The 26,442-nt window shown below is 45.8% G+C and overlaps 1 protein-coding gene across 1 annotated transcript in view; it reads left to right on the top strand.

Moving 5' to 3' along the window:
* Positions 1–21,000, top strand: part of RRBP1 (ribosome binding protein 1) — a 68,917-nt gene extending 47,917 nt beyond the window's left edge. The window contains exons 10-25 of the mRNA XM_038751129.1: positions 2,295–2,473; positions 2,755–2,792; positions 4,851–4,941; positions 5,804–5,896; positions 8,927–9,019; positions 9,126–9,206; positions 9,412–9,501; positions 10,655–10,747; positions 12,454–12,525; positions 12,716–12,811; positions 13,847–13,930; positions 16,021–16,113; positions 17,154–17,237; positions 18,540–18,638; positions 19,095–19,238; positions 20,430–21,000. Of these exons, the coding sequence (XP_038607057.1) occupies positions 2,295–2,473; positions 2,755–2,792; positions 4,851–4,941; positions 5,804–5,896; positions 8,927–9,019; positions 9,126–9,206; positions 9,412–9,501; positions 10,655–10,747; positions 12,454–12,525; positions 12,716–12,811; positions 13,847–13,930; positions 16,021–16,113; positions 17,154–17,237; positions 18,540–18,638; positions 19,095–19,238; positions 20,430–20,465 (1,466 nt within the window). The 3' untranslated portion in view covers positions 20,466–21,000. The remainder of the gene's footprint in view (positions 1–2,294; positions 2,474–2,754; positions 2,793–4,850; positions 4,942–5,803; positions 5,897–8,926; positions 9,020–9,125; positions 9,207–9,411; positions 9,502–10,654; positions 10,748–12,453; positions 12,526–12,715; positions 12,812–13,846; positions 13,931–16,020; positions 16,114–17,153; positions 17,238–18,539; positions 18,639–19,094; positions 19,239–20,429) is intronic.
* The last annotated feature ends 5,442 nt before the right edge of the window (positions 21,001–26,442 follow it).

The following is a 26,442-nucleotide window of genomic DNA, read 5'->3' as shown; positions in this document are numbered from 1 at the left end:
TCTGTACGCACCAGATAATGTGGGTGTAAAGAAGAAACCAAGCCAGTTCATGCCTACCTTTGGTCTGGCAAGGCTCTTCATCCAGCCGTAAGGTGGCCATTGGCCATCTTCAGGTCGGGAGGCCCAGGCAGAGGGTAAAGCCGGGGGCTGGGACTCCTGCTTTCTGGGATTTGTTTGTGTTGGAAATGGGGCTGGGAGTAGGCGAAATGGTGGAAGTTGTAGGGACAGCTGCCAGGGTGGGTCAGTCACCTTGCCCTCTCTCGCCTGGGTCCCCACCCCTCTGACCTTTGCCTGCTGCCCTGGGGTCTGGGTTCCGTGGGTCACTTGAATTGGAAGTTCCAGCTTGCTGCTTCTGAGTTCACTCAATCCTTCTTTTTTTCTCTCGTTTCTAAATTGCTGAAGCTGTTGTAACTATAATTTGTGTGCCAAAAACGTACCAAAGATCGGGGTTTACTATGATGGTATAGCCAGTGGTTTAGAAATTTAAAAACCTTTTTTTTGAGTGTGAGTAGCAAGGAGATGGGGCTGGGAATTCTGCCCCTACAAAGGGGACGTGAATGGGCTTTCCTGTCCATCGTGTTGGAGGAGGCTCACAGGCGCAGTAGTCAGACACCAAGGAACCTGTTGCAGTGTGAATTAGAAGTGGCCTGGTTTAGTAATAATAATAATAATAATAGTAATAATAATAATAATGGTATTTATTAAGTGCTTACTATGTGCAAAGCACTGTTCTAAGCGCTGGGGGGATACAAGGTCATCAGGTTGTCCCACAGGGGGCTCACAGACTTAATCCCCATTTTACAGATGAGGTAACTGAGGCACAGAGAAGTTAAGTGACTTGCCCAAAGTCACACAGCTGACAACTGGCAGAGGCAGGATTTGAACCCATGACCTCTGACTCCAAAGCCCGTGCTCTTTTCCACTGAGCCACGCTGCTTCTTAGTAGATAGAGTACAGTCCTGAGAGTCAGAAAGACTGGGGTTCTAGTCCCAGCTCTGCCACTTGTCTGCTGTGTGACCTTGGGCAAGTCACTCAATTTCTCTGGAACCTGTTACTTCATCTGTAAAATGGGGTTTAAGTGTGAGCCTTATGTGGGACATGGACTGTATCCAACCTGATTACCTTGTCTCTATTCCAGTGCGTGGCACATAGTAAGCGCTTAACAAATACCGTTAAAAATCATCCCCTAGGGCACATGCCTAGGCTGAAGCAGACACTAAGACAGACACATGCGGGTGTCGGGAGGACATGAGCAGCTAGCCCTGGAAACGAAAGAAGGGTTGGAAAGGTAGTAAAGAGGCAAGTTCCTAACAGGGCAAGGAGTAAATTCCTTGTTCAGGGATCATGTCTACCAACTCTCTTAAATTCTCCCAAGCGCTTAATATGGTGCTATTCACACAGCAAATGCTCAGTAAGTATCACTGATGGATTGATCGATTAAGCCCTGGACTTGCTGTGTGACCTTGAGTAAGTCATTTAACTTCTCTGTGGCTGTTTCCTCATCTGCAGCATTGGAGATTCAATCCCTGTTCTCCCTCCTACTTAGACTGTGAGCCCCATGTGGGAGAATCCCTGTTTAACTCCTGTCTACCCCAGTGCTTCGAATAGTGCTGGACACATAGTAGGTGCTTAACAAATACCATTAAAAAAATTGAGCATTTAATGAGGCATTGGAGAGGCTGCTCTGAACAAGCGCTAACAATGGAAGGACTTAGTCTTCATGTTTTGATTTTAGCAGCTTCTTGTGTGTGTTTTCCCCCCACAGTGATCTTTTTGGAGCCCACAAAGTCCATCTTGTTACAATTTGGCTGATTCTGGGATACTGTCAAACTTTGCCTTAGGGAATGGGTCAGCTGCTGGAGGGAAAAGTGTAGTAAAGGGGCATTGTTAAAGTTCAGTCCTGTTAATTTTACTTAAGAATGTGGCAAAACCTGCTATTCCAACATCCCATCTCCTGAGCTCTCTCCTAAAGTGACCCTGAACCCACAGGGGAGTTCATTTCTGGGAAATCTTACCAGTGAAATCTCCACTCGTGGGGGTCTGGGTGCTTTTCCCTTCCTTAAGAATCAAGCTAGATGAGTTTTCCAGAAGTAAGACATTGAGTTAGATTGATGTTCCAGGATTTGGCTACCAACTCTGGCTTTAAGCAACTAATTAAATCCTTTGGGGGTGAGAAATGCTACAAGATCCAGGTGCTGTGGCAGCATGAATGCAAAGCAGGACAGAAGGATATCCTTCAGCATGTACTCTCCTGATTTTTAACCCGTTCTTTTTGCCTTCTCTTCCCACTCTAGAGTTGCACAGTAAATTGCAGTCCACAGAAAAAGAGGTGAAAAGCAAGTCTGAAGAGCTAAGCCATCTCAAAGGAAAGCTCTCTGAAGCCAGTTCTGAAAATGCACAGCTTACAGAAAGAATTAAATCCATTGAGGCCCTCCTGGAGGCTGGCCAAGCCAAAGAAGCCAAAGATGAGCAGGTCAGCCTGCTTCAAGCTTTTTTTCTTGATTAAGCTTCCTTCCTTCAGAAGGAACTGTGAAATAAGTGAACATCTCCCGCTTTTGCTCTGATCTCACCAAACGAGAAGTGCTTTGTAAATTCTAGGTCCTTTGACTTCCACCTAGTCTGGGGCCAGAATGAAAAGACAAAGCTAATCATTTCCACCCCTTTTGTAAGGCTGTTGCACACAACCAAGGCTAGAAGGAAATGGAAAGAATAGATGTCATGATAAATAAATGCACGTTTTCTTTCTAATTGTAGGCCTCTTTCCAAGCAGAGATGAACCAGCTGCAAGCAAGGTAAGATCAGCAAAGCTGAATGACCATTTTGTTCATGTTGAACCTTAGCCAACTCTGAGATTGTAGCAGATCCAGCTCTGTCTGATAGCACCAAGAGCATAGACATTAAGAAATGTTTCAAATGAGAACTGAGAATCTGGGGAAGAGTATGACTTTGGAAGCTGCTGTTGGCTGAAGGAAACTGTTGTAGTGAGAATAAATCAGAGTTACCTTCCCCACTCTTCAGTGTCTCAAGGACAGTAACAGTTTTAGCTGGGAGAGAAGATTGCCAATTTCATTTATTTTATAAATCCACTTTTGTGGGGATGGAGGATGAGCTGGCTTTAAAAATTGGTTAATTGGCAGATATTTTGTACTTTGCGTGTCTGGATTGTAACATGGAAGATTAGTACAGTGCTTTGCACACAGTAAGCACTCAATAAATATGATTAATAATTAATGATAAGGTTGGAAAGCTTGAAGGAGGGGTCATTGTAACTCCTACTTTAGCTAGTTTTTGATTCCCGAATCCCAGACAGCCCTGATCTTGATTTCTTTTCACTGGTCAAAAGTGTAGTAATCTGAACAACTTAGTACTTGTTCTTATGAGAGAATTCCTCTCTGAAACTTCGTGGTATCAGCAAGCCAATAGACCAATACTACATTCTTTCAATATTACCGCTCAAAAATATTTTAAATAAAAGTCCTCTAGTCCCTTACTGTTTGTGTTTTGTGTTGCTAAGAGCCAGCAATGAGTTCCTGATAGGCCCCCCAAATGAATGTAGCCTTAGAGGGCATACAGTTTATTATCACAGGGGATGAGTGTATCAGAGTTAACAGTCACAGAAGGGTTACTTTGCTCAGAGAACAAAGCCCTTTCATCCATATAAATCCATTTTGGACACTGCACATTTCCTGCACCGCTGGAATACAGATGTATCCAATATGTTGTTTCAACACCATTCTCTTATTTTGGCCACTGCTACTAGGTGAGTCACCCCTGTTTGAGTTGTGTACTTCCTTCTGAGGCAAAACTGTGTGTGTGTGTGTGTGTGTGTTGTGTGTGTGTGTTAGGCATGCTCTTTAAAAAGCAGCTGAAGGCCTGTGGGAGAACATGGAAGGAAGGATTTCAGAGGCCCTGCCATCCATTGTTGTCTTCCAGGATGGAAAATGGGATGTTGGTTTGCTTATGTGAAGTCAGAATCTTTGGTTAGTCCTACTGGCTTCTGGGATAGGGACTACCTTTCAAAAAAGCAAGAACTTGAAATATTGACTAAGCAGATAATTTGAAAAAAAAAATTCTTCAGCATCTTCCACCCTTCCGCAGTGAAGTGTGATTTTGAACATTGTATCATCAGATTCTTGGGAGAAATGAGCAAATCAGCTCTTGCCAGTGACTACAATGAATCAAGCAAGGGGCCGGAAATACAATTAGTGATCTCTACTTTGCCTTGCAGTTCCTGGACTTTCTTGAGAATCTGTGTGGTTATAGCTACTCAGAGTTACACTGTTTATAGAAATGAGGACCCATAGAAGGGGTGGAAGTTGCTAAGTGCGGGTGAAACTTTGTGAATCGTGTCAAAACTTTTTGTGGAATTTTCACCTTAGGCTTTATATCAAAAAGAAAAAGAATTCTGTGGTGTATGTATGTGAAGATCAGTGAGGCAGTCAGCTAGGAGGAGGAGTATAAACTGTTCTAGCACTGTATGGGAACTGGGGACGTTATTAGCCAGGTCCCGAAGGCACCATGAAGTTTAGTACAGTCCCTGGGCCTGAGAGAAATATGGCTGTGAGCTAGCCAGAAGCATTGGCATTGTCCTAGTTTAGCCCCTGCTGCTCCCGTCCATTAGATTTATCTGTGCTCTGACCTAGGTGTTAACTGACATGATGCTCACTTGCAAGGGGAGAGGTTTGGTTAGGGTGAGAGAGGAAGGGGCCAGAAAGTCCTCAAGAGGCATACTGAGCCAAAGAGATGGTGACTGATATATTTTTTCCATTGAGAAGCCAACTACTTCAAGCAGATCCCAGCGGAGTTTTGTGGTGGCTACTTGGAAGTGAGTCTGGGGCTTTCTCTTTCAGGCTGCAGGAGAGAGAGGCCCAGTTGTCGACCTTGGAAAAGGAAGCCACAGAGTTGAAGGAGGCCATTGAACAGCAAAAGACAAAAAACAATGTGAGTGTCAGTGATAGCCATTGCTGCTAACTGGGATCTGGGACATCAAAGGGTGGTGTGATTGTCATGCCCAGAATGTATCAGAACCTCTGGAGACGGTCAGTCAGTCGATCAGTCATATTTTTTGAGCGCTTAGTGTGTGCAGAGCACTGTATTAAGCACTTGCGAGAGTACAGCACAGCAGTATAACAGACACATTTCCTGTCTGCAAAGAGCTTGCAGTCTAGGGGGGAGACAGGCATTACTATAAATAAATAAAATTACAGATATGTGTATGTATTGTGGGACTGAGAGGGGGGATGAATAAGAGGAGCAGGTCACAGTGATAAAGAAGGGAGTGGAAGAAAAGGTAAAGAGGGCTTAGTCAGGGAAGGCCTCTTGGAGGAGATGTGCTTCAATAAGGCTTTGAAGGTGGGGAGAGTAAATTGTCAGATATGAAGAGGGAGGGCGTTGCAGGCCAGAGGCAAGACTTGGTCAAGAGGTCAAGATGGAGCTGCAAGATGGAGATGTGCTCTAGAGTGGAGCTTCTTTAAAAAATATTTTTCATACTTTGCCCACTTATAGCTGAGTGTGGGGCACCATGTTAAATCAATACATTAATGTTCATGGAGATTAAAAATTTCCAGGCAGTGACAATGGGAAATCTAGTGAAATGATTGCAGAGAGGTATTACTAAAAAATCAGTTAGGTTCTTTTGTGGCAAGATAAAGGTACCTGCTGCCATATTAAGAAGAATAAATGTGTAGCTTTCCAACCACCCTCGGAGGGAAAAAAGGTGTCATGACAACTTTATAAATTTGTCTGTTTTGTTGAAGTACGTTTAATTTTGTTTTCATTCTTCTTTCTATGTTTGTCCTTTCAGGACCTCCGGGAGAAAAACTGGAAAGCCATGGAAGCTCTATCTTCAGCTGAGAAAGCTTGCGAGGAGAAGCTGAGTTCTTCCACCAAAGCCAAGGTCCCACTCCCTCTCTGGTTTCTATAATAATGCTTAAGAAAATACTGACAATGTTTGTCCATTTAGTAAAACCCACCCTAAATTCCAATTCTCACCCAAAATGGTGCGTAGAATTTTCAGTAAGCTTTGGCTTTGTATTCCACATCCTTCAAGAAACCAAGTCTCTGGAAGTACTATATTTTCTTCTCTTGAATGAGATTTTTTCACTTTGTAAACATTAAGAGTTCAAGCTTCAGTGGGTCCCTTGAGAAACCAATACAGAAACACTGCTAATAAGTTAGAGATTCTGTATTGGATTTTGTTGAGAGGTTGACCAAATTCTTAACAGCCAGTGTATTATCTTGTTTTAGTATATAGTGGTGTAGTATACTTGGTGTAGTATATAGTAAGCACTTAATAAATGCCATCATTATTGTTATTTGAATATGGTCACACCGCTACTGAGAGTGAGTTCAGTTAGGTCTGACACTCGGTGATACTAAAGGAGAAGCAGAGTGGTCTGGTGGACAGAGTTTGGGCCTGGGAGTTAGAAGAACCTGGGTTCTAATTCTGGCTCCATCATTTGTCTGCTGTGTGACCTATAAAATGGAGGTTAAGACTGGTTGTCCCATGTGGGACAGGACTGGATCCAGTCTGATTAGCATGTATCTACCCCAGCACGTAGAACAGTGCCTGGCACTGTAGTAAACACTTAAGAAATACTCTCCCAAAATACAGTTTAAAAAAGCCACCACACTGATGAAAAGGTATTGGAAGAAATAGCATTGGCCCTGGCACGAGTTATTCTCTTTCCAACTCTATGAATTAGTTTTTCACCCTTACTAATCGAAAAACTCACTTGACCACAAAGCTAAAAAGCAGCTTTAATAAATCAGATATGAATTGTTAGTCTTTTGAAGGTGTGGGCCTTTAAACAACTCATTTTTATCTTTCTAGTGTGCATTTGTTTCTAAATGTTAAAATATTTGCCATGGAGAATGTCAGTGCTCAGATGATATGGAGGAGTTTCAGAAATTTACTAAAAATGGAAGAATGCTATTCCTACCAGTTAGATAAATGTTCACACAACTTAATCCTAGTTTCTTGTGTATTTGTGTATAAGCATTTACAGACGGTTCCTTTTTAATCATGGGGTTTAGGGCTGGACTTGTGTCCACTCCAGTGATCTTGTATCTACTCAGAGCTCAGCACAGAGCTTGGCACTTTGTAATTGCTCAATAAATACCTTAATTATTTGAAGACACTTCCATTATGGAAAACATATGTTGTCATACTCAGGCCTAGAATGCCGCTGTACTACATTTTCTTTTGACTTCGCGACACACTGTGTCCAGACAGGGTTGTTGTCAGAAGAGTGTTCCCTAATTCTGTGTTTTCCTCATTATACATTTCGGATAGAATACTAAACACACTTCGTGGCAGAATTGACTCTATATATTAGCGTATTAAACACTTACTAGGGCTCAGTGCTTTGGAAGATATAAAATAATCCTAGTGGACACAGCTCCTTGCACATACAGAACTCAAAATCTGAGGTAAGCTATGTGCTTTCCTTATCCCCATTGTATTGATGAGAAAGCTGAGACCCAGCGAGGGCTTTGCCCAGCATCACACAGCACACTAGGGTCAAATCTGGGACTTGACTACAGTTCTCCTGATTCCCTATCTGTCCTGTGCTCTTTACATCAGGCTATACTACCTCCCTCTTGTGAACTGCATGTATCTTCCACATTTATCTTGCATTTGGATCTGTGACCATTGGGCATTTGAGTCACCCCACCCCCAACCCCACAACACTTATGTACCTATTTTTAAATTATATTTTATAAATTATTCATTCCTATTAATGTCTGTCTGCCCCTCTAGACTGTAAGCTCATTATGGGTGGGGAAAGTGTCTGCTTGTTGAGTTGTACTGTACTCTTCCAAGCGCTTAATACACTGCTTTGCATAGTAAGTGCTTAATAAATACCATCGATTGATTGATCTATCTGTCTAGCTGCCCTTTAACCACACTGCCTCTCTCTTGTGGGCTGCAAGTATCTACCATATTTACCTAACTACCCTTTAATTACATGGAAAAATGTACATTACATGCTGCATATATGCATACTAGCATTATCTAAATATAAGGCATTATGGATTACATATATTGAAACTTTTTTTATAAACCCTCATGGCAGCCTTGTGAATAGATTCCCCATAGCATGGCTCAGTGGAAAGAGCCCGGGCTTTGGAGTCGGACGTCATGGGTTCAAATCCCGGCCCCGCCAATTGTCAGCTGTGAGACTTTGGGCAAGTCACTTAACTTCTGTGTGCCTCGGTTCCCTCATCTATGAAATGGGGATCAAGACTATGAGCCGCACGTGGGACAACCTGATTACCTTGTATCCCCCCAGCTCTTAGAACAGTGCTTTGCACATAGTAAGCGCTTAACAAATACCATCATTATTACTATTATATGAGAACAGACTTGTCTTCAGTGGTTGACTTACCTCCCTGCCAGAAGCAGAGCTGCAATTAGTGTACAGCCTATTGTTGATCTCATTGAGCCATTTTGTTGCCCTTGACCAGATTAATTCCGTGTACTGGACGTCCATGCACACCAAGCCTTTCTTCTGCCTACAGTCCCTCTAGACTGTAAGCTTGTTGTGGGCAGGAAATGTGTCTGTTTATTGTTATATTGTACTCGCCCAAGCACTTAGTACAGTGCTGTGCACATAATAAGTGCTCAGTAAATACAATTGAATGATTGAATGAATGCTGCTGGGTCATTTGGGGAGGGAGGTGGGGTGTGGGAACAATTGGAACCCGTCTGGAGACTTTTGCACTGCACTAAGCACTAGGGAAAGTACAATAGAATTGGTAGACATGAGTCCTGTCCACAAGCAACTCACAGATGTCCTTCCCACTGAAGAGTTGAGATGTTCTTTCGTTTCAAAATTAAGTGTGAACAATAAATCCACTCTAAATGTGCCCAGTCTATGTGGTCATCAATAGCTCACCATGCACTTACCGCCTGTCCTTTCAGGAAGAAACAGAGAAGCAACTCCGCTTCATGCAGACACAGACGAAAGAGCTGCTGCAGTCTCTCTTTCCCCAGGTCACTGTAGCAGCACAACAGGTAAAAATGAAGGCCACACTCGGCAGACCTGAGACGGAAATTTATTTGAATCTACTGGCCGCACTCTGTCCAGTTCTGACTCATTTCTTTTTTGGGGGCATTTCAGGGTTACGATGGGTGGCTGCAAGAGTTCAAGGAAAAGAGCTGTGAAGTTCTGAAGCAGCAGGCAGCTGAATCAGAGTCTTTGGTGAGTTGGTGCCTTGAGAATCCTGGTTTCTTTGCTGAAATTTTTCTTGTAAGGGTGACGTGTGACGGGAGACAAGCCTAAAGCGTTCAGGTGGCCTTTTGATGGGGGAGGGCAGCGGAGAAATGCTTGCTGCCTTTCCTTAGGCGGTAGCAGTTTGTAAATATTCAGCGATTAACAGAAATCTTAACTCTTTTCACCTTTACAGGACTTAGCCCCTAAGTTAAGAGAAGCAGAGGAAGCTCAAAGCACTTTACAATCAGAATGTGACCAGTACAGAACTATCCTCGCAGAAACGGTGGGTTTAATCCCGTCTCTGTGTGTGGCATTGGGAAGATTTGGCAGTAGCTGAGGATTCCCGAAGGTGATACCTCCTGAAGCGGAGGCTCAGAGAATGTCGGGAGCCCACAGTGCAGTCAGGGCTAGGAAATGGAGGTGTCGGGAGGAGGAGAAACAAGTGATTGTACTTCCTGGGAGGAAGAGCAGGGAACCCTTTTAATTTGTGAGGGAAAGAGGGCTCAAGGGAGAATGAAGTAATTGTGGTGTTTTTTCAGCACTTACTTTGTGCCAAACACTCTATTAAGCACAGGTCCCACATGGGACTCATGGTCTAAGTAGGAGGGATAACTGGTCTTGAATCCTCATTTTGCAGAGAGTGAGGAGACTTGACCAAGATGACACAACAGGCAAGTGGCAGAGCTGGGATTAGAACCCAGGGTCTTTGTCTCCCAGGCTTGTGCTTGTTCTGCTAGGCCACACTGCTTCCCTAAAACATATCTGTTTTGGCCGGGAAGTATCGTGAAACATTAGCTGGGGAATCCAAGAGAAGGGCAGAGTTGGAGGAAGAACTCTAAAGTAGGAGCCATAGGCAAAAACTGTTTGGGGCCTTCTAGACTGTATGGCAGAACCAAGAATAGAAATTTTTTGATGGAGAATTGGAGCCAGAGTTTGCTTTAGGTCAGTCATTTTGAAAAATAGTGTTAAGTGCTTAGTGTTAATCAATTTACAAGTCCATTTACAAGTTAATCAAGTCGGGCACAGTCCCTGCCTCAATGGGGCTGACATTCTGAGGGGGAGGGAGAACAGGTATTGAATCCCCATTTTACAAATGAGGATTTGTAAGATAAGATTGATGAATAGAGAAGTGAAATGACTTGCCCAAGGTGCAGCAGAAGGCAAGTGGCAGAGCTGGGATTAGAACCCTCGTCCTATGACTCCCAGCCCTGTGCTTTTTCCACCAGGTCACACTGCTACCCCTCTCTTTCACTTCAAGCTGGTAGTGCTCTTGTGGCTTCTTGGGATGGAGCAGGCAGTGGCAGTAGTGATCTGTGGAGAGAGCAGGCACTAATCACCTGTATCAACCTGAAACAGCACCTCTGGGGCACCTGCACTGGAATGATTGAACCGGTGGGCATAATTCTAACAAGAAAACCAACTCTTTGACCCAACAGGAAGGCATGTTGAAAGATCTGCAGAAGAGTGTTGAGGAAGAAGAGCTTGTATGGAAAACAAAATTAACAGTTTCCGAAGAAGAACTGCAAAAGGTAAATGTTTTAGTTGTTGTCTTGGTTGATACCTCGTGACCCCTAACTATATGCAGGATTTAGATGCCAGATTCTTAAAGGTCTGTAGGGCAAAAGCCCTTTCTTAATCAGTTTGAGTTGCTGACACTTTGGCTAGTCAAAATCAGCATCATTTTTAGGCCTTTCCCGATGATGACCTTAATCAGAATAATAAAGCACTTTGCAATTACATTGCTCCTTAAATCCAAAGCAGTAGGTTAGGTTAGGAATCATAAATCACCCGAGTTTTATGTCAAGCTGCATAAGTAATTGGGTGGATATTGTTTTTACATCCTAACACAAAGTCAACACAAGATTTGGGTCCAACTTTTGAGGCAGCAGGATCTGTCATCAGTCCTCTTTAGTAAGGACTGTTTTGGGTAAAGTCTTGGTGAATTCTCATTTACTTTTAAGTTTCAAGAGATATACCCTAAAACACCCCAATTGTGGCCTGCTGAAGTAGACTAGGGTAACATCAGGGACCCATGGTGGGAAGATCATGCAGAAGCAGATGGAACTTCTGAATGTTTTTACTGTAAAATTTCTGGCTCATTGTTTTTGTTGAGCACCCTAAAGTTCTTTAGAACAAAATCGGTCGAATCCAAGAACTGAGTGAGTTTTTCTGCTGCATGGCAGCGGGGGAGAATTCTGGAATAGGAACACTTTTTGTTCCTGAATTTATATATATAAAAAAAAACTACAGTGTGCCTTCAATGATCAGTCAATGTCAGTTGTTTCAAAATAGCAAGGTAACCCCAAACTCTTTATATTAATATTCATTTGTTTCACAGAACTTCGAAGTAATTCTAGGTTGGTTTAACTTTTAAAATATGGGCAGTTATTACCACAGGGAAGCAAGGTTGTTCTCCACAGTCCAGTTCTGGGGCTGTTGTGGGGAGATTTCACATTTTCCTGGGATTCTCCCTGTGACTTCAGATTGAGGTCCTTTTCACCCCAGTTTTCTAACCTTCTGTTTTGGCTATTTTACCTATATTTATCCCCTGGGAGGGGGCTGCTCTCCCTTTGTAGGCTGTGGAGAAGGAAGGGCTAGTGCACTGCAGCATCTGTAGTCCATCTTTTTATCCCTCAGGTTTTCAGCCTAGAGAAAATGGGTGCTGGAAATTGCAGGGGTGGGGACAGATAACAAGTAAACCTGCTCCGCCTTGTACTCTCCAGTCAGCATGTGCTTCAATCCTTACTTTCTTCTGCAGACTTAAAACAATCTCTTCCTGAACGGTAGCCGTCTCTTTCCCTTGACCCTCTTTTGGAAGTTTTCTCTTACCTTGCAACTTCTGCTCCCAGCATACTCCTCCTTTGTGTTGGTTCCGTTCCTGCTCTAACTTCTCAGCAGTTGTCTGTCTCTCACTCTCTCACTGAGTACCTCACCAAGTCTAAACACAGATAAATGAGGCTGTCTGACATGGGAAGAACTGACGAATAGTCAGGTGGGTTTTTTTTCTTTCTTGCTTGCTGCTTCTCTTCTCCTCTACCCCCTAACATTTCAGGATGTACTGCAAATCTGCCCCTGGCCTTGGGTCAACACTGAGGAAGGTGGTGAAAAAAAACCGGGGCAATTTAAGTGTGGTTAATCCCCCAAAGTTCACTGTATTACAAGTAAAATGCAATTTAATTTCTGTTGGTCAGAACGGACCAAAGCATTTATTAGTTTTTTTTCCAATTCCTTACAGTCCTATACCAAAGTGAAACATCTTGAAGAAACTGTGGATAAATTAAAAGGAGACCTCCAGAATGCAGATCAGGTATTGTTCAGAAAGTAACTGCTTTAACTCCCTAAAGACACTGCCTATAGTTTACTTGAATCATTGTCAAGTAATAGTAATATCCTCGAGTTCTGTTGTTGCCATTTCTGGGCTGTTTACTTTGGTTCAGAAATATCCTGCATTTTAGACAGTTCACTTATGGCAGGTAATATGTATGTGTGTGCATTAGGTAAAAGAATATACATCCCTTCTGGAGGCCCAGTTGGAAAGTCATTTGGCAACAGCCAGTGCAGAATGTCAGAACTACACAAAAGAGATGGCATTAGTAAGTAGGCTCTGCTGGTTCCCCAACTTGTCCCCTTCCTCAAGCCTTAGTGGGCACATAAATCTTGCCTGGATTTTCACTTAGTGCAGGTGCTGAATCTGATCTGTGTGGGAGCAGTACAAATTTCCATTGCCATACTGTTTCTGTACTTTTATTTTTCCAAAGCGTGCTTGCATCAATTGCCTCATTTGGTCCTCACAACGTCCTTGCTAAGGGCTCTTGTTCCCACCTTGCAGAGGCCCAGAGAGGTTATATGACTTGCCCGGGGTCACAGAGCAGCCATGTGGCAGAGCTGGAGACTTGAATCAGGGTGTTCTGATGCCGAAACCCACATCCTTTTTGAATAGATCATGTTGGCCCTCTTGGCTTGTCTGCCCTCTGGTGATATTTTTTGCCTCCCGAGCTGCTTGCCCCTGCTCTCAGCCACCCAGAATTATTAGTGATATTCTGGAGCATCCATGCATTCAAATGTTGAGATAGTCCCTGCCCACTTACTCAACTCTGACAGATTTAGAGGAGTATAGGGTGGTTGTTTTATGAATTCACGGAGTACTTGACTGTGCAGTGGCCAACTATTCAGAATTGTGTGTGTGTGTGTGTGTGTGTGTGTGTGTATATATATATTTGTGGCTAAAATTTCAGAATGGATAGATTTAAAGCTATGCAGTTTTTCTAGTAACGTTGAGCTGATAGGAGCAAAGGCAGAGGCTTCTAAAGGAAAGGCTTCTAATTCAGATCTAACAGCCCTTGAGCAGTTAAATTTCTTGTTATGCAAGGAAACCATCTTAACACATTTTTCTGGCCTTTGGAAAAGATTATGAAGATTAGGCTTGGACCTCTTGAAAAAGAAACCCAATATGTAGGGAATGCCTTAAGTTTGTTTTTATCCACCACTGAAATATTATTTTTAGTTTTGATAGTTTTGCATTTACTGTAGTTTAAATATTTGATCAGGCTAATTTTTTTTTCTTTGTCCCCCACCTTGCTCTCTCCCCGCCCTTTCCTTTCCATCTTTTTCCGCTATTAATAATGAAGTTGAAGCAACTTTTAGTAGAGTCCCAAGAGGAGCTGAGTGCAACAAAAACAGAAGCACAGAAACAGAGCAAGGAACTTGCATTGGTAACTATATTCCTCCCTTTGATGTTGGACATAATTAATTTTTTTAGAGAGAAATGTATATATGTTAACCTTGTATTTATAGCCCGTTTATATCATCTGCTAGACCATCACCACAGAAAAGTTGTAGAGAAGCTTTGTTGAGGGAGAAAAGGCCTTGCCTTTCCCCTGCCTCCTCCAGGACCATTCTCAGCTGGGGTTTCTCAGTTTTGTTTGCCACGTGGGCACTCTCAGAACCCATCCAGTTAGGGGAAAACCGAGGAAATGAAATGTTGCTAAATGTGTCTTGACCCATCTGGTTTAGCGGTTATCTGCTTAGGCTGAATAACACATGGTTTTGAGCCCGAAGTTGATTCAAACCAAATATTGCATCAATAGTCAAACATCTTTTCCTTTTAAACAAAGTAGCCAAGCTTGGAATAGGGATTGAATTATGATTTAGGTGGAGAACAGGGGCGATGGTGAGTGATCAAAGATGATATGAATTTTAAGCAGGACCAACTCAGATTAATTAAGACCGCTTGAAAGGTTTTGGTGTTGTGATTTGGGGGTGGTCTGTCTTGTTTCATGGAGAATTTCTTGATAAATTTTCAACGAAAACTCTGTGGTTGATGGAGATGTTGCTGCTGAAACAGAAACCACAAGACTTAGTTTAACTTTGCTATTTTAAGAATCGAGTTGCAGACGATTCTTTGTAGCCACCCCTGACATCTTGCTAATGAAAAGAGCAGAGTCACCCAATAGGTTTGTCATTGCCTCAGCAGACTGACTCGGAAAAAGATTAGGCCAGTAGCAGGGAGTGTCAGATCCTAGAAAGAAAGGATTTTTTTCCTCTAGGTGTGGGGTAAACCAAAAAAATCCTTACTTATACTGGAAATGTGGAACAGCTTAAGCCAAACACCAGGAAGGATGTAGGTGCAGTGCCCAGCCACACTCCTGACTGGGCCTAACTCTGGTGGGAGGAAGCTGGCTTTCAGGGGGCAAGGGAGAAGGAGAAGCAGCGTGGCCTAGTGGAAATCAATCAATCAATCGTATTTATTGAGCGCTTACTATGTGCAGAGCACTGTACTAAGCGCTTCGGAAGTACAAGTTGGCACAAGCCTGGGAGTCAGAGGACCTGGATTCTGATTTTGGCTCCACCACTTGTCTGCTGTGTGACCTCGGGCAGTCACTTAATTTCCTCTGTACCTCATCTGAAAATGGGGACTAAAACTGTGAGCCCTACATAGGACATGGACCATATCCAACCTGATTAGCCCTAGTCTACCCAGTGCTTAGAACCTTAGTGCCTGGAACGTACATAGTAAGCGCCTATAATATACCATTTTTAAAAAAGAAGGCAGGCATGAACAGGAAGTCTTTGTATGCTACTGAGGCCTGTAATCTGAGAAAGCACATTTGGAGACCCCGCTTCACTGCCAGATCTGCTAGGGGATCGTGGTCTAGGCCCAAGCAGGCTGAAACAAGGAAGGAACCATTACCACCCAGACCTTGGGCAGATCTCTCCAGGCTTGCTCTGGCTTGGAGCTTGTGGGACAAGCCAGGCTCGGCTCTGGGCTCTGCCAAGTAGCCACACTTCCCAAGGGGCCTATGGGAGCCACGGCCAGTCTTAGAATTCAGCCGTTCTCAGCCCTAAGTGACTTGCATTTCAAGATCCCAGTAGCCTTACCTCAAAGACAAGTTGAGTTTTTTCCCCCTTAAGCGCTCCATAGCCAATTTTTTATGGTTTTTGTTTAGTGCGTACTATGTGCCAGGCATTGTTGTAAGCACTGAGATACAATTAGTCCCCGTCCCGCTGTCTTAATTCCCATTTTACAGATGAGGTCACTGAGGCCCAGAGGTCACACAGCAGAGAAGTGGCAGAGCTGGGATTAGAACCAGGTCCTTCTGATTCCCAGTATGTGCTCTATCCAGTAGGCCACGCTGTTTATCCTGTAGCTGATTTAAAAAAATATATTTTCAAAAAATCTTGTACCTTCGTGGCTGTGTGTATTGAGGGAAACTTGCTCATCCCCGTTTCAGGTCTTTTCCCCCAAAATCGTGTACGTTGGTGGTGGTGCGTATTGAGGGAAACTTGCTCATCCCTGTTTCAGGTCAGGCAGCAGTTGAGTGAAATGAAGAACCATGTACAGGACGGTGAAGTGGTTGGGTCCCAGGCTGACCCAACTGAGCAGGAACCTCTCGAGGTTAGGGCGGTGAGGCTCTTTGTCTAGTCATCCGTCGTCCATCACTAACCCCGTCATTTGTTTGTTCTGTCTCCGCTGCTCACAACTGCATGAACACTGTGTCTTCATTCTGAGCCGGCCCTTCTTTGGAAGGGGGGTGGTCACCAGAGGCTCTGAAGTAACCGTGCACGTAGGGACCCGAGGTTGACCAGTCCACAAAATTATTTCCCCCACCAGGCTTACCTCCTTGCACTCTCCATTTGCCCTTGACCTCCGCAGGAGAAACCCAGGCAATAAGTGAAATGGTCTAGTAAGAACCGTTATCCATCTCGGGGTGAGTGAAGCCGCTTTAGCAGGTTTTGTGTTCAGTGGATAGCTGATGAGCATTTTGCTCCTCCTTAAAATGACATTCTTAGCCGTGAGAATAAGACCATGGAGATGGCCTTGTCCCTCTCCCTCCCATCTCTCTTCCATTTGGGGACTGATGGCATATGGCAGTGAAGCGCAGTGACCATTTGCGGGCCTCCAGGAAATCTGCAGCCCGACTTCAGAGAATTGGAAGGCTTTGGAATAATAATAATAATAATGATGGCATTTATTAAGTGCTTACTATGTGCAAAGCACTGTTCTAAGCGCTTGGGAGTTTACAAGGTGATCAGGTTGTCCCACGGGGGGCTCACAGTTTTCATCCCCATTTTACAGATGAGAGAACTGAGGCACAGAGAAGTTAAGTAACTTGCCCAAAGTCACACAGCTGACAATTGGCGGAGCCGGGATTTGAACCCATGACCTCTGACTCCAAAGCCCGGGCTCTTTCCACTGAGCCACGCTGCTTCTGCTTTAGAAGACTCCTAGAGCATAGGCCTGAGGACTCAGATGAGGGCAGGGTGAAGGCTTGGAGGGGAGGGAGCCTTAAGTGGTGGACGGAGTCCAGGAAGTCCTGTGGCTTAGGAGTTCTGGCCTGCCTGAGGTGCCAAAGGCCAGAAGTCTCAGTGGTCAACATTTCCTGTCCCAATTTGATGATCTGACCACTATGTATAATTGTGTTGGTTTCTGTGCAGCTGAAGACACAGTTGGAAAAGAGCAAAGCTCTGTTGGAGAATGAGCAAAGCCAGCGGCAGAAGCTCACCGCTGAGTTTGAGGAGGTAAGTCTACAGTGTTTGGCCGTGCAGACCCTGTTAGCCTGTAGGCTCCAGGCCTGAAAGAGAACAGTCTGTTTTAAGTAAGTTAAAAAAAGAAATCGAGTCCATCATTGTACTATCCTTTAGCCAGCGGAACTAGGGGAAGGCTAGGGGAAAACTTTGTAAGCTGGGAAACATTTTTGGAGCCTGACCGTAAGAATAATATTTTAACAATATGAGGGTTCTGAATTGTTCTAAAACCCAGGGTCCCTTGTTGCTCTTTGGCATGAATTCAAGGTAGTCTGTGCTGCAGATGACTGGGAAAAGAATGGGGACACCTGCCAGACCTCAAGAGCCGAACTGGTCCAACCCCCTGAATCTGTGCCCTCAGAAGCCCTAAACCATCCTTTGTCAAAACGAAAGCTAATAATTTAACTCACTATTAGCTGTTTCTCTTCTGCTGCCTACTCTGCCCTCGTTTTCTTGTGTTTTTGTTTTTTATTTTTTTCATATTTGTTATTATCCCATTCTGGGGTCCCCAGCGGCCGTGGGCACGGGCACACAGGGAGTAAAAGGATGGAAGGGTTAATTCAGCCAAGAGTACAAAAATAAAGAGCGATAGTGCAACACATTACTGCTGGATGGGAACAGGTTGCAGGCTCCTTATTTCTCCAGGCCAGGCCATCATCTATGGTCAGGGGGCCAGAAGCTTCTTACACCCCCAGGGTGTGGTCAGGTTCCCCCCACTCCTACAGGGGATGCTGGCAGATAGGGAGCATCCATCATCTTCACCATCATCTTCAGGTGGATGGTGTATTCGCTGAGTTGAGTGGGCTGTTGCAGTTGAGCTTTACAATCCATTGTGGTCTACCAACTTTGTTGTATTATACTCTTCCAAGTACTTAGTACAGTGCTCTGCACACAGTAAGCACTCAATAAATACCATTGATTGAAAGAAAGCACAAGCCAGTGGAGACTTGAGAGGTGATTGTGCCTGCTGGCTTCTTCAAGGCAAGGATTGTGTCTACCAACTCTATTGTATTGCACTCTCCCAAGCATTTAGGACAATGCTCTACACAAAGTAAGCACTCAGTAAATACCACTGATACTGGACGGAGGCCCCCAAGCCAATGCCTGTTTCTGAGGCTCAGGTCCCACCAGAAGGATGGTAGCCTTTCTTCCTTCCTCAGGTGGGGCAGGACAGGAGCGGTTTCTGACCTGGGCCCCGTGTTCCCATGTTGGCCCTGTACAGTTGGACTATCTAACATGAACATCTCCCCTCTCTCTCCTCTTCCTCCCTCCCCTCCTGATCTCTCTTGAAATAAGGCCCAAAATTCAGCAAGTAGTTTACAAGCAGAATTGGAGACTCTTCGATCCTCTCGTGATTTGGAGTCCTCAGAATCAGAGGCGGCTGTGCAGCTGAAGGTAAATGTGGGGAGGCCCACCTGAGGAGCCCCTGGCACCGTGCCAAGGCGATTCTACCTCCCCAGGAGGGTGTAAGGGGCTGGGGTGGGTCACCCGCATGGTCGGCAGTTAGACAGGCATGCTCGCCCTCCCCAGGGTCCCCCGGCCTGGTCCCTTGGGAGTTGTGGGAGAGTCTGACTCCAACCCCCACAGTCATCCCGGACCGTCCCTGCTGGTCTTAATCAGCCCTTTGCCTCCCCACTTTAATCTTTGACCTCAGCCCGCCGTCTGGCTTGTCCTCTACCCAGGCCAGGACATTGCATTTCCACTTAGAATGGCCACCTCTGGATTTCCTTCTATCCAAAGCCCCACCGAGGGCAGAGGCCCAGCCCTCGTCCAGGGTCTAAAGCCCCAGAAACTGTCAGAGTTGGGTCAGTTGGATTCATTCTGAGTAAACCCATAATTGGCTGCCTGCAGGAAAGACTTGAAAAGGAAAAGAAGTTAACAAAGGACTTGGGTCGAGCGGCTACCAAACTCCAGGAGCTTTTGAAGACGACTCAGGAGCAACTAACCAAGGAGAAAGAAACAGTAAAGAAGTTGCAGGAGCAGCTGGAGACAAGGGTATGTGGTTTGGTTTCCCACTCCTGCTTCCAAGAACGGGTTTCGTTTTTTTTTTTTTTTTCCTTGCAACAACCACCACCCGGCTGTAGAACTGCAGACGTGGCTCCTTGGGAAGGTGGAGCTTGATTGGAAGTGCTGGGAGAGGGAGTGGGCAGGGGGCCCAGACCGCTGCCTTGGCTTCCAGCCGCAGCTGGCCAGCAGCAACCCTCATTCCAGAGTCTGGGGCCTAGTCTGGCCCCGGGAGGAGCAAGCTCTTTCTCAGGCCCGCGGTCCCGCCCTGAACCACGAGGAGATGAGGCCCTGGGGGGCCGGGTCTGGAGCGGCAGAACTCCCCAGGCCCGTGTCTGTGGGGCCCAGGGAGGACATTTATTTCAGGAGCAAATCAGCCCACAGTTGCCCTGCATCTTACAGTTCAGGTCCTCGTCCTAGCCCAGGCGGCCTCTTCCCCACGAGGGTTCTGCTTCGGCGGCCGCAGTGCCAGGTGGCTCGACCGGGGCCTTGCTGCAATGGCTCTGGTTGGGGAATGGGGCGGATGGTGGACAGACGGACGGTGACCTCCTTCCCAGGTGGTGACTTTGATGGTTGGAGAGCTGGGAGGGCCCAAGGACCAGCGTTGCCGCATCAGCATCAGTGGGGGACGTCGCTGGAGAGCTCACCCTCAGCTTCCTCTTTAACCTCCCTCAACAGACTCCTTTCTTTCCCTGGGTCTGTCCTGTCACTGTTGCAGATGCTGCCAATGGCTCAACAGTGGCTGGGTTCAGATCCAGGAGCCATTAGTCCCTGCAAGGCCCCCTTAATATTATTATTATTATTAATAATAATAATAATTTGAGAAATTTTTGAGTGCTTACTATGTGCCTGTCACTGTACTAAGCACTGGGGGCAGATAAGCAAATTGGGTTGGGCACGGTCCTTGTCCCACATGGGACTCACAGTCTTAACCCCCATTTTACAGATGAGGTAACTGAGGCCCAGAGAAGTGACATGGCTTGCCCGAGGTCACACACAGCAGACCCGTGGCGCAGCCGGGATTATAACCCAGGTCCTTCTGAGTCTCAGGCCCGCTCTACCCATTAGGCCGTACTGCTTCTTGAAAAAGAGGTCACTCAGACTCCGCGTTCCCTTCCTCCACCTTGCCCTCGGAGGGCTGGTACCTCGCCTGATCCGGTTCATCTTTTTTTTCCTCCATAGGACGGAAGCAGCGGAAAGGAGGGGACTTCTGTCTGAGCCCGGCGGGGGAATGAGAAGTTACTGTTCAACTGACCAAAATGCCTTACACATTCCTTAAAAAAAAAAACAAAAACAAAAAACGTACACTCAACTTCCTATAGAGAGAGAAGCCATTAGCCAACCAAAACCTCTTAGATTTACAAAATATATACTGCAGGTGCAAAATTTATAAAGGAATCTTTGTAATGTTTGTAAAACGGTTCCCTGGGGTAAGACTGACTGTGTCAGTGAGCAAACCCCACGGCCTTAATTAACGTCTGTCCGAACTGAATCCGTGAATGTGTGAAAAGGGAAAAAGACTCTGAACATCAATCAGTGCAATTGTTTTTTCTGTTTTCTTTTTTGTTTTTGTTTTTTTTTTTCTCTCAAGTGGAGGGTAAACTGTGCACGGGGGGGTGGGGGGCGGGGGGGAGTCAGTGGACGCCCGGTGGCGGCAGGGTCGTGAGCCCTCGGCCGCCACGTGTGTTTGCCAGCAAGAGATCAGTGTGACTTTCTGGGTGTCGATGCTATTAAAATCCCACATTGTAGCCAACCTGCTGGTCAGAGTCTTGTCTCCACAGGCCCTGCCAGAGCTCTGGTGGGGCTCAGCAGCAGTGGGGATGCAGGGAACTTGGGAAAGGGCCAGGGGTCGGAGGGGGTTGATAGGAAGGGGTGGAGTGGGGGTGTCACCCCTGGAGGGGCACCTGGCCCTTCTAATACCTGCATTGGTTGTCGTTCCAGCCCGCCAGTTGGGGTTTATCAAGCCGGGGGTTTCCCCTCTTGACCAGGTGAGACCCCCGTGGGACAGGGGACAATGGGAGAGGGAGCCTCTTTGAAGTCAAATACTTTCACAAGTCTGACACAGCTGTGGCTGGAACCAAGATATCCACTTCTTGCTAGCACTCTGTCTACTAGGCTTTCTTTGCAATAAGATAAACATCTCTCAAGCATCCTGTATTTGGGATTTGAGTTCTGTAGTATTTTGGCCTAGGATCTAATGAAGAATGAACTGAAAACCATGTTGCTTTTTTCTCCAAACACTCTTCCTTGGGCAGGGTTGAAGCAGGGCAGAGGAGGGAGTTGTGAAGTTTCTGTGTATTCTTTCTAATTACCCTATGTACCAACAGTGCCCAAACTGCAGCTTTTCTTCACTTGCTGTGCAGCCTTCCGGGAAAAGCCAGGTAGCATATGTCTTATTATTATTTTACCACCACTTGGGTGGCAGTGGAGTACATTCCTTGTTCAGTACCGCAGTGGGCACTTCTGCAGTCATTGATGAATTGAACTTGTACTTCCCAAGCGCTTAGTACAGTGCTCTGCACAAAGTAAGCGCTCAGTAAATACGATTGAATGAATGAATGGGGACGAGAGTGGGTTCAGGACCTCCTGGGTCCTTCCCAACTTTCTGCTTCAGGTTTGGGAATGTTGAAACACCTCAGTCGGGTCAGATCTGGATCTTGCTACCTGGGTCCCTGAGTCCCTAGGGCTGGGGGTGAGGCAACTTTGCTCTTGAAACTCATCCTGCACGTGGTCAGTGGGAACCGTGGTTCATGGAGGAGCAGGTGCTTTCTCCTCGGGCTTCTGGTGCTGGGTGGCCTGTTCTCCCCAGGAAGAAGCCAGATCTGGGGTCCAGCAGGCCCCAGGTACTGGGGAGACCACCCTGCCCTTGGATCTGTGGGCTTCCTCTGCAGCCCCCCGCAATCCCCATCCATCTTGGCTCCCAGTTTGGGAGCTTTGGATCCAGTGTTAGTTTCGGGAAGTGGCCAAACTGCCCAGCATGGGCAGACCCCTCATATCCACAAGCCACTTTTCACCAGCCTAGGACCCGACAACCAGGTCTGTCACTCTTGTGCCCCATTCAGCTCCCCAGTCACCAGGCTTGGAGAGGGCCCAACCGCTTGTGAGCTTTCTTTCAGTCCAGAGCCCCAAGCTACCATCCCCGCCTCCCGGCCCCCTGCTTCCCACAAACATCTATTAACCTGGAGAGTGGGGTGTGGATGCCAGTGGTTTCTTTTCAGCATCCTGACTGCCGTCTTGGGAGCCCTGAGCACCTTGGCCCAAGCCGATGAAATGTCTGACTTTATCGCTGGCCTCATTGGTCATCGCACCCTGGTAAGGGAGGTAAGGGTGTTGAGGGTGGGGTGGGGCGGGAGGGGCAGGGGACAGGCACAGAGTGAAAGGAAAATAAGGAGTTGGGTGTCACTTCACTTAGCAGAGATTAAATTGGCCAAGAACAGGAGATCAATCAATCAATCGTATTTGATTGATCAAGTATGGGAATGCAGGTAAGTGGCCGGTAGCCTGCCCTAAGATGTCTTGGGGCACAGGAAACCCAGTACCCTTTCTTCTCGTTGATTAAAGTCCTATGTCAATGTGATAGCCTGGTCCCCCTGCTGTGACCTTATACACATGTGAGCCGTTGGTATTCCTCGTGTGATCCACAGGCTGTCGGTAGCTTGTAGTTGTGTATTTCACAAGGTGCAGGGACTTAACTTTATGCCCTCAGCACCTTTAGCCCTGGGGGAGTTTTTCTGCTAAAATCCACAGGTATAAAATTGAAGGGTTTCCAGGAATCCTATCAGCTTGCTGGCCTGCTAGCGTTTACCTTCCTCACTCCCCCTCGCCCTCCCCTGCCCCTAGGAACTGAAAAACCCTCTGGGCCTGCCTGTATGGAACCTCTGGAGCTTTAGCGAGCCAAATTACTTCCAGGGAGTGTTTTCTGTTCCTTCCAAATGGGACATCCTCCTTATGGAAGCTGCCCATCCACTGCAGAGTCCATAGGACATGACGTGAACTAAAACTTCACTGTGATGACCGCTTCCGTGACAAGGCAATCGGCAGGAGAGACAAGCTGGACCTCTGTGTTTTATCCATCCCTGTCCGATGTACCAGCCCTCCTGGAAGTGTCTAAAAGTCCAGTGTTACTTCAAATCCCGGGGACCAAAGGGGTGCAGAAGTGGTTCTACAAGGCCCTTCCTTTAGCAGGGAAGATCATCCCGAATGAGGTGATGTCAGGTCCCGGAATACAGGGCAAACCCTTGTTTTGGGGGTGAGCGGGGTCGTGATGACTAAGCTGACGGAGCGAAGTCCTGTTTGGACTCGTGGCAGCAGTTGTGCCTGAATAATTGGGTTTTGGGCTTTGATCCTTGGGTTGTATTTTCCTGCCATCAGAGGGACTAAAGGTCCCCCTTTAAGCTCCTTTGTTGAAGCTTGAAGCCTATTTCTGGTTTTGCAATGGCTCACTGATCTGACCCCCTTATAGAGTCATGTTGATAGAGACTGATAGGTGGAGATATTGGAACTGTCAAATTTTAAATGCCGAAAGTCAAATGTGCCAGGCACCAAATCCCAGCAATAGTTTTAACTGTATTTCTCAAACAAGTCCTCTATGTTTGTCCTACTCCTACCCTATGCCATCTCCTGAACCCTACCCAGACCTAGCCCGATTTTATTGTATCCACCCCAGTGCTTAGTTCTGTGCTTGACACATAGTAAGTGCTTAACAAATAATTATGGTATTTGTTAATTATTATTATCATTCCCCTGGCCATGGCACTTTACCACCCCCCCCACTCTACCTTTCAAAAATTGGCCTTGGGGCTGCGTTTTGGTCAGTAACAACCCCTTGATTTCCAGCCATTAATGCCTCTGGAGGCAGACTTAACTGCAGGCTTCTTAGGAACTAAGGAATGAGCTATTTTCAATTTTGATTAAAATAGTTTTACATAAGCCCACAGCCTACTTGCTCTTGGGCACTGGGGGCCCGAGCTAAATAATGTGCTTCTGTAGCTGGTAACCCCTCTGATTTTTTGGCTTTTTCAAGTTCAGTCTGCTCATCTGTACCCAGAAATCTCCAAGGCCAAGCTGGTTTCTAGATCATGCTTTTGAAAGAATCATGTGACTAACCTCACGCAGGTGATTTTAATTGACCAGAATGCCTCCTAGCAACAGCATAATGTTCCACTCTGGTCTTTTTAAAGAACATTGTGATTTGTCTGCTGCAAGCTGGCTGAACAAAGCAGTTTACAGGTCTGACTCATCAAATTCATTATTTCTAGAGATTAGCCAGTCAATAACAAAATACATGCTGGATCCAAAAGTACCATTGTGATTTCTGATCGGGGCCATTTCAACATCTTTTGTTTCCTTGAAGGATTTTTGCAACTGGATCTCCCCCTGCCCCCTTTTTTTGTGGTGGGAAGGTAGAAGGGTGGAGAGTGAGGGTGGGGGGGGGGTGGGAAAGGGGGCAAAGACATAGAATTACAGAAGGGAAGGCACAATTAACTTTTTATTTCTATCATCATCAATTGTATTGAGCGCTTACTATGTGCAGAGCACTGTGTTTAGGTACATATTTTATCTCTTCCTTTAAGAATCCCAATGTCCATGTAAACAGTCAGAGATCTTGAGGGAGAGGTAGCGGGGTTACTTTTCCTTCCTTTAGTTAGGTACTTCATTGTACATATTTATTACTCTATTTATTTTACTTGTACATATCTATCCTATTTTATTTTGTTAGTATGTTTGGTTTTGTTCTCTGTCACCCCCTTTTAGACTGTGAGCCCACTGTGGGGTAGGGACTTTCTCTATATGTTGCCAATTTGTACTTCCCAAGCGCTTAGTACAGTGCTCTGCACATAGTAAGTGCTCAATAAATACGATTGATGATGATGATGATGAACAATAGGCTCTCAGTAAGTCACCCTATTTTGGCTGGGATGGCAGCTGGTGGAAGAGGGTGGGAAGGAGGGAGCAGCAAAGTGGGCCAGCAGGACTTGGGGCCTGGCCTGCAACCCCAAAATCAGTGTCAGGCTCCACCCAGTTTAGTGAGGGCTGATCTACCTTTCATCTTGTGGCTTCCTAATGTCCTTTAATACTAATTTTGGTATTCGTAAGGCCTACGTGCTCAGGTAGAGAGAATGTATATTTTTGCATATACTCTACCTCGGCACAAAGGCCTTAGCAAATTGGACCTAGACCCTGTCCCTCCTGGGGCTCTGTCCTACTAGGAGGGGAGCAGGTGTTTAATCCCTGCTTTACAGTTGAGGAAACAGGCACACAGAAGTTAAGTGACTTGCCAGGATTAGAACACAGGTATCTACTAGGTCACCCTGCTACCAAGCTTATCCTCCTGAAATGGCTGCATAAGCAAGTTCTTTCAAAAAGGTCTCCACAGGCAACATGATGCAGGGGGAGCATATTAGTCACAGGATAGGCGCAGCTTTGAAAAACTCAGAATGTGTAAACTTTTCTATTTCAGTTGACTGGAAACGCTGACTGGTATTGCTGATAGTTACTTGCAAAGATGACACTAAAGGTGAGAGTATTTGGTTGTAAGACTGCCACTTTAAAGGGCTGAGGGATGATGCATTCAGCTGTGTCTCTGTGCACACTAGAATTGGGCTGTCTCCCTTTCCCGCACACAAAGAGGCCACAGGCTTATATCCCAAGCCAGGAAAGAGGGGCCTGGCTGTTTCACCTCTGGGAAAATTCGCCCCATCGACTGTTCCTCAAGAGTTAAAAGTTGGCGTGCATCCGGGACTGCATAACTCTGGTCCTGTGGATTGGTTGTAGATCTGGCAAAACTCCCTAACAAATTAAGAACTTGCTGTATTTGGTAAGGAGGGGAGTCAAGAAAATGGGAAGAAGAAAAGCCAGGAATTTATCAATAAGGTTGCTTAAGTAGGGATTAGATTTTGTGGGTGTGCCTTCGCCATCTCCTTCCCTCCGCACACCTTAATGGAGTTAATACATGCACTAAAGCTAACTTGTGCTCTTAAATTTTGACAGTTTTATCTTGGACCTATTGTTCTCTTGCTAGGAGTACGTGGCTACTGAAGGCTATTTTAATCAAGGTATACCTTCAGCCCAGAGGTCTGGCTAATGGCCAGGGAGCTTCATGGCTACCGGCCCTATTCCAAATCCCATCATAGTTAACCCACCCACCCTGTGCTGTTCAGTTCTGGGACCAAGTTGGTTAGGGGAAAAATGCACA

This window comes from Tachyglossus aculeatus, chromosome 9 (assembly GCF_015852505.1).
Source record: "Tachyglossus aculeatus isolate mTacAcu1 chromosome 9, mTacAcu1.pri, whole genome shotgun sequence".
NCBI lineage: Eukaryota > Metazoa > Chordata > Mammalia > Monotremata > Tachyglossidae > Tachyglossus > Tachyglossus aculeatus.
Note: the sequence above shows the minus strand (reverse complement) of the source record. Positions and strands in the feature narration are given on the sequence as shown.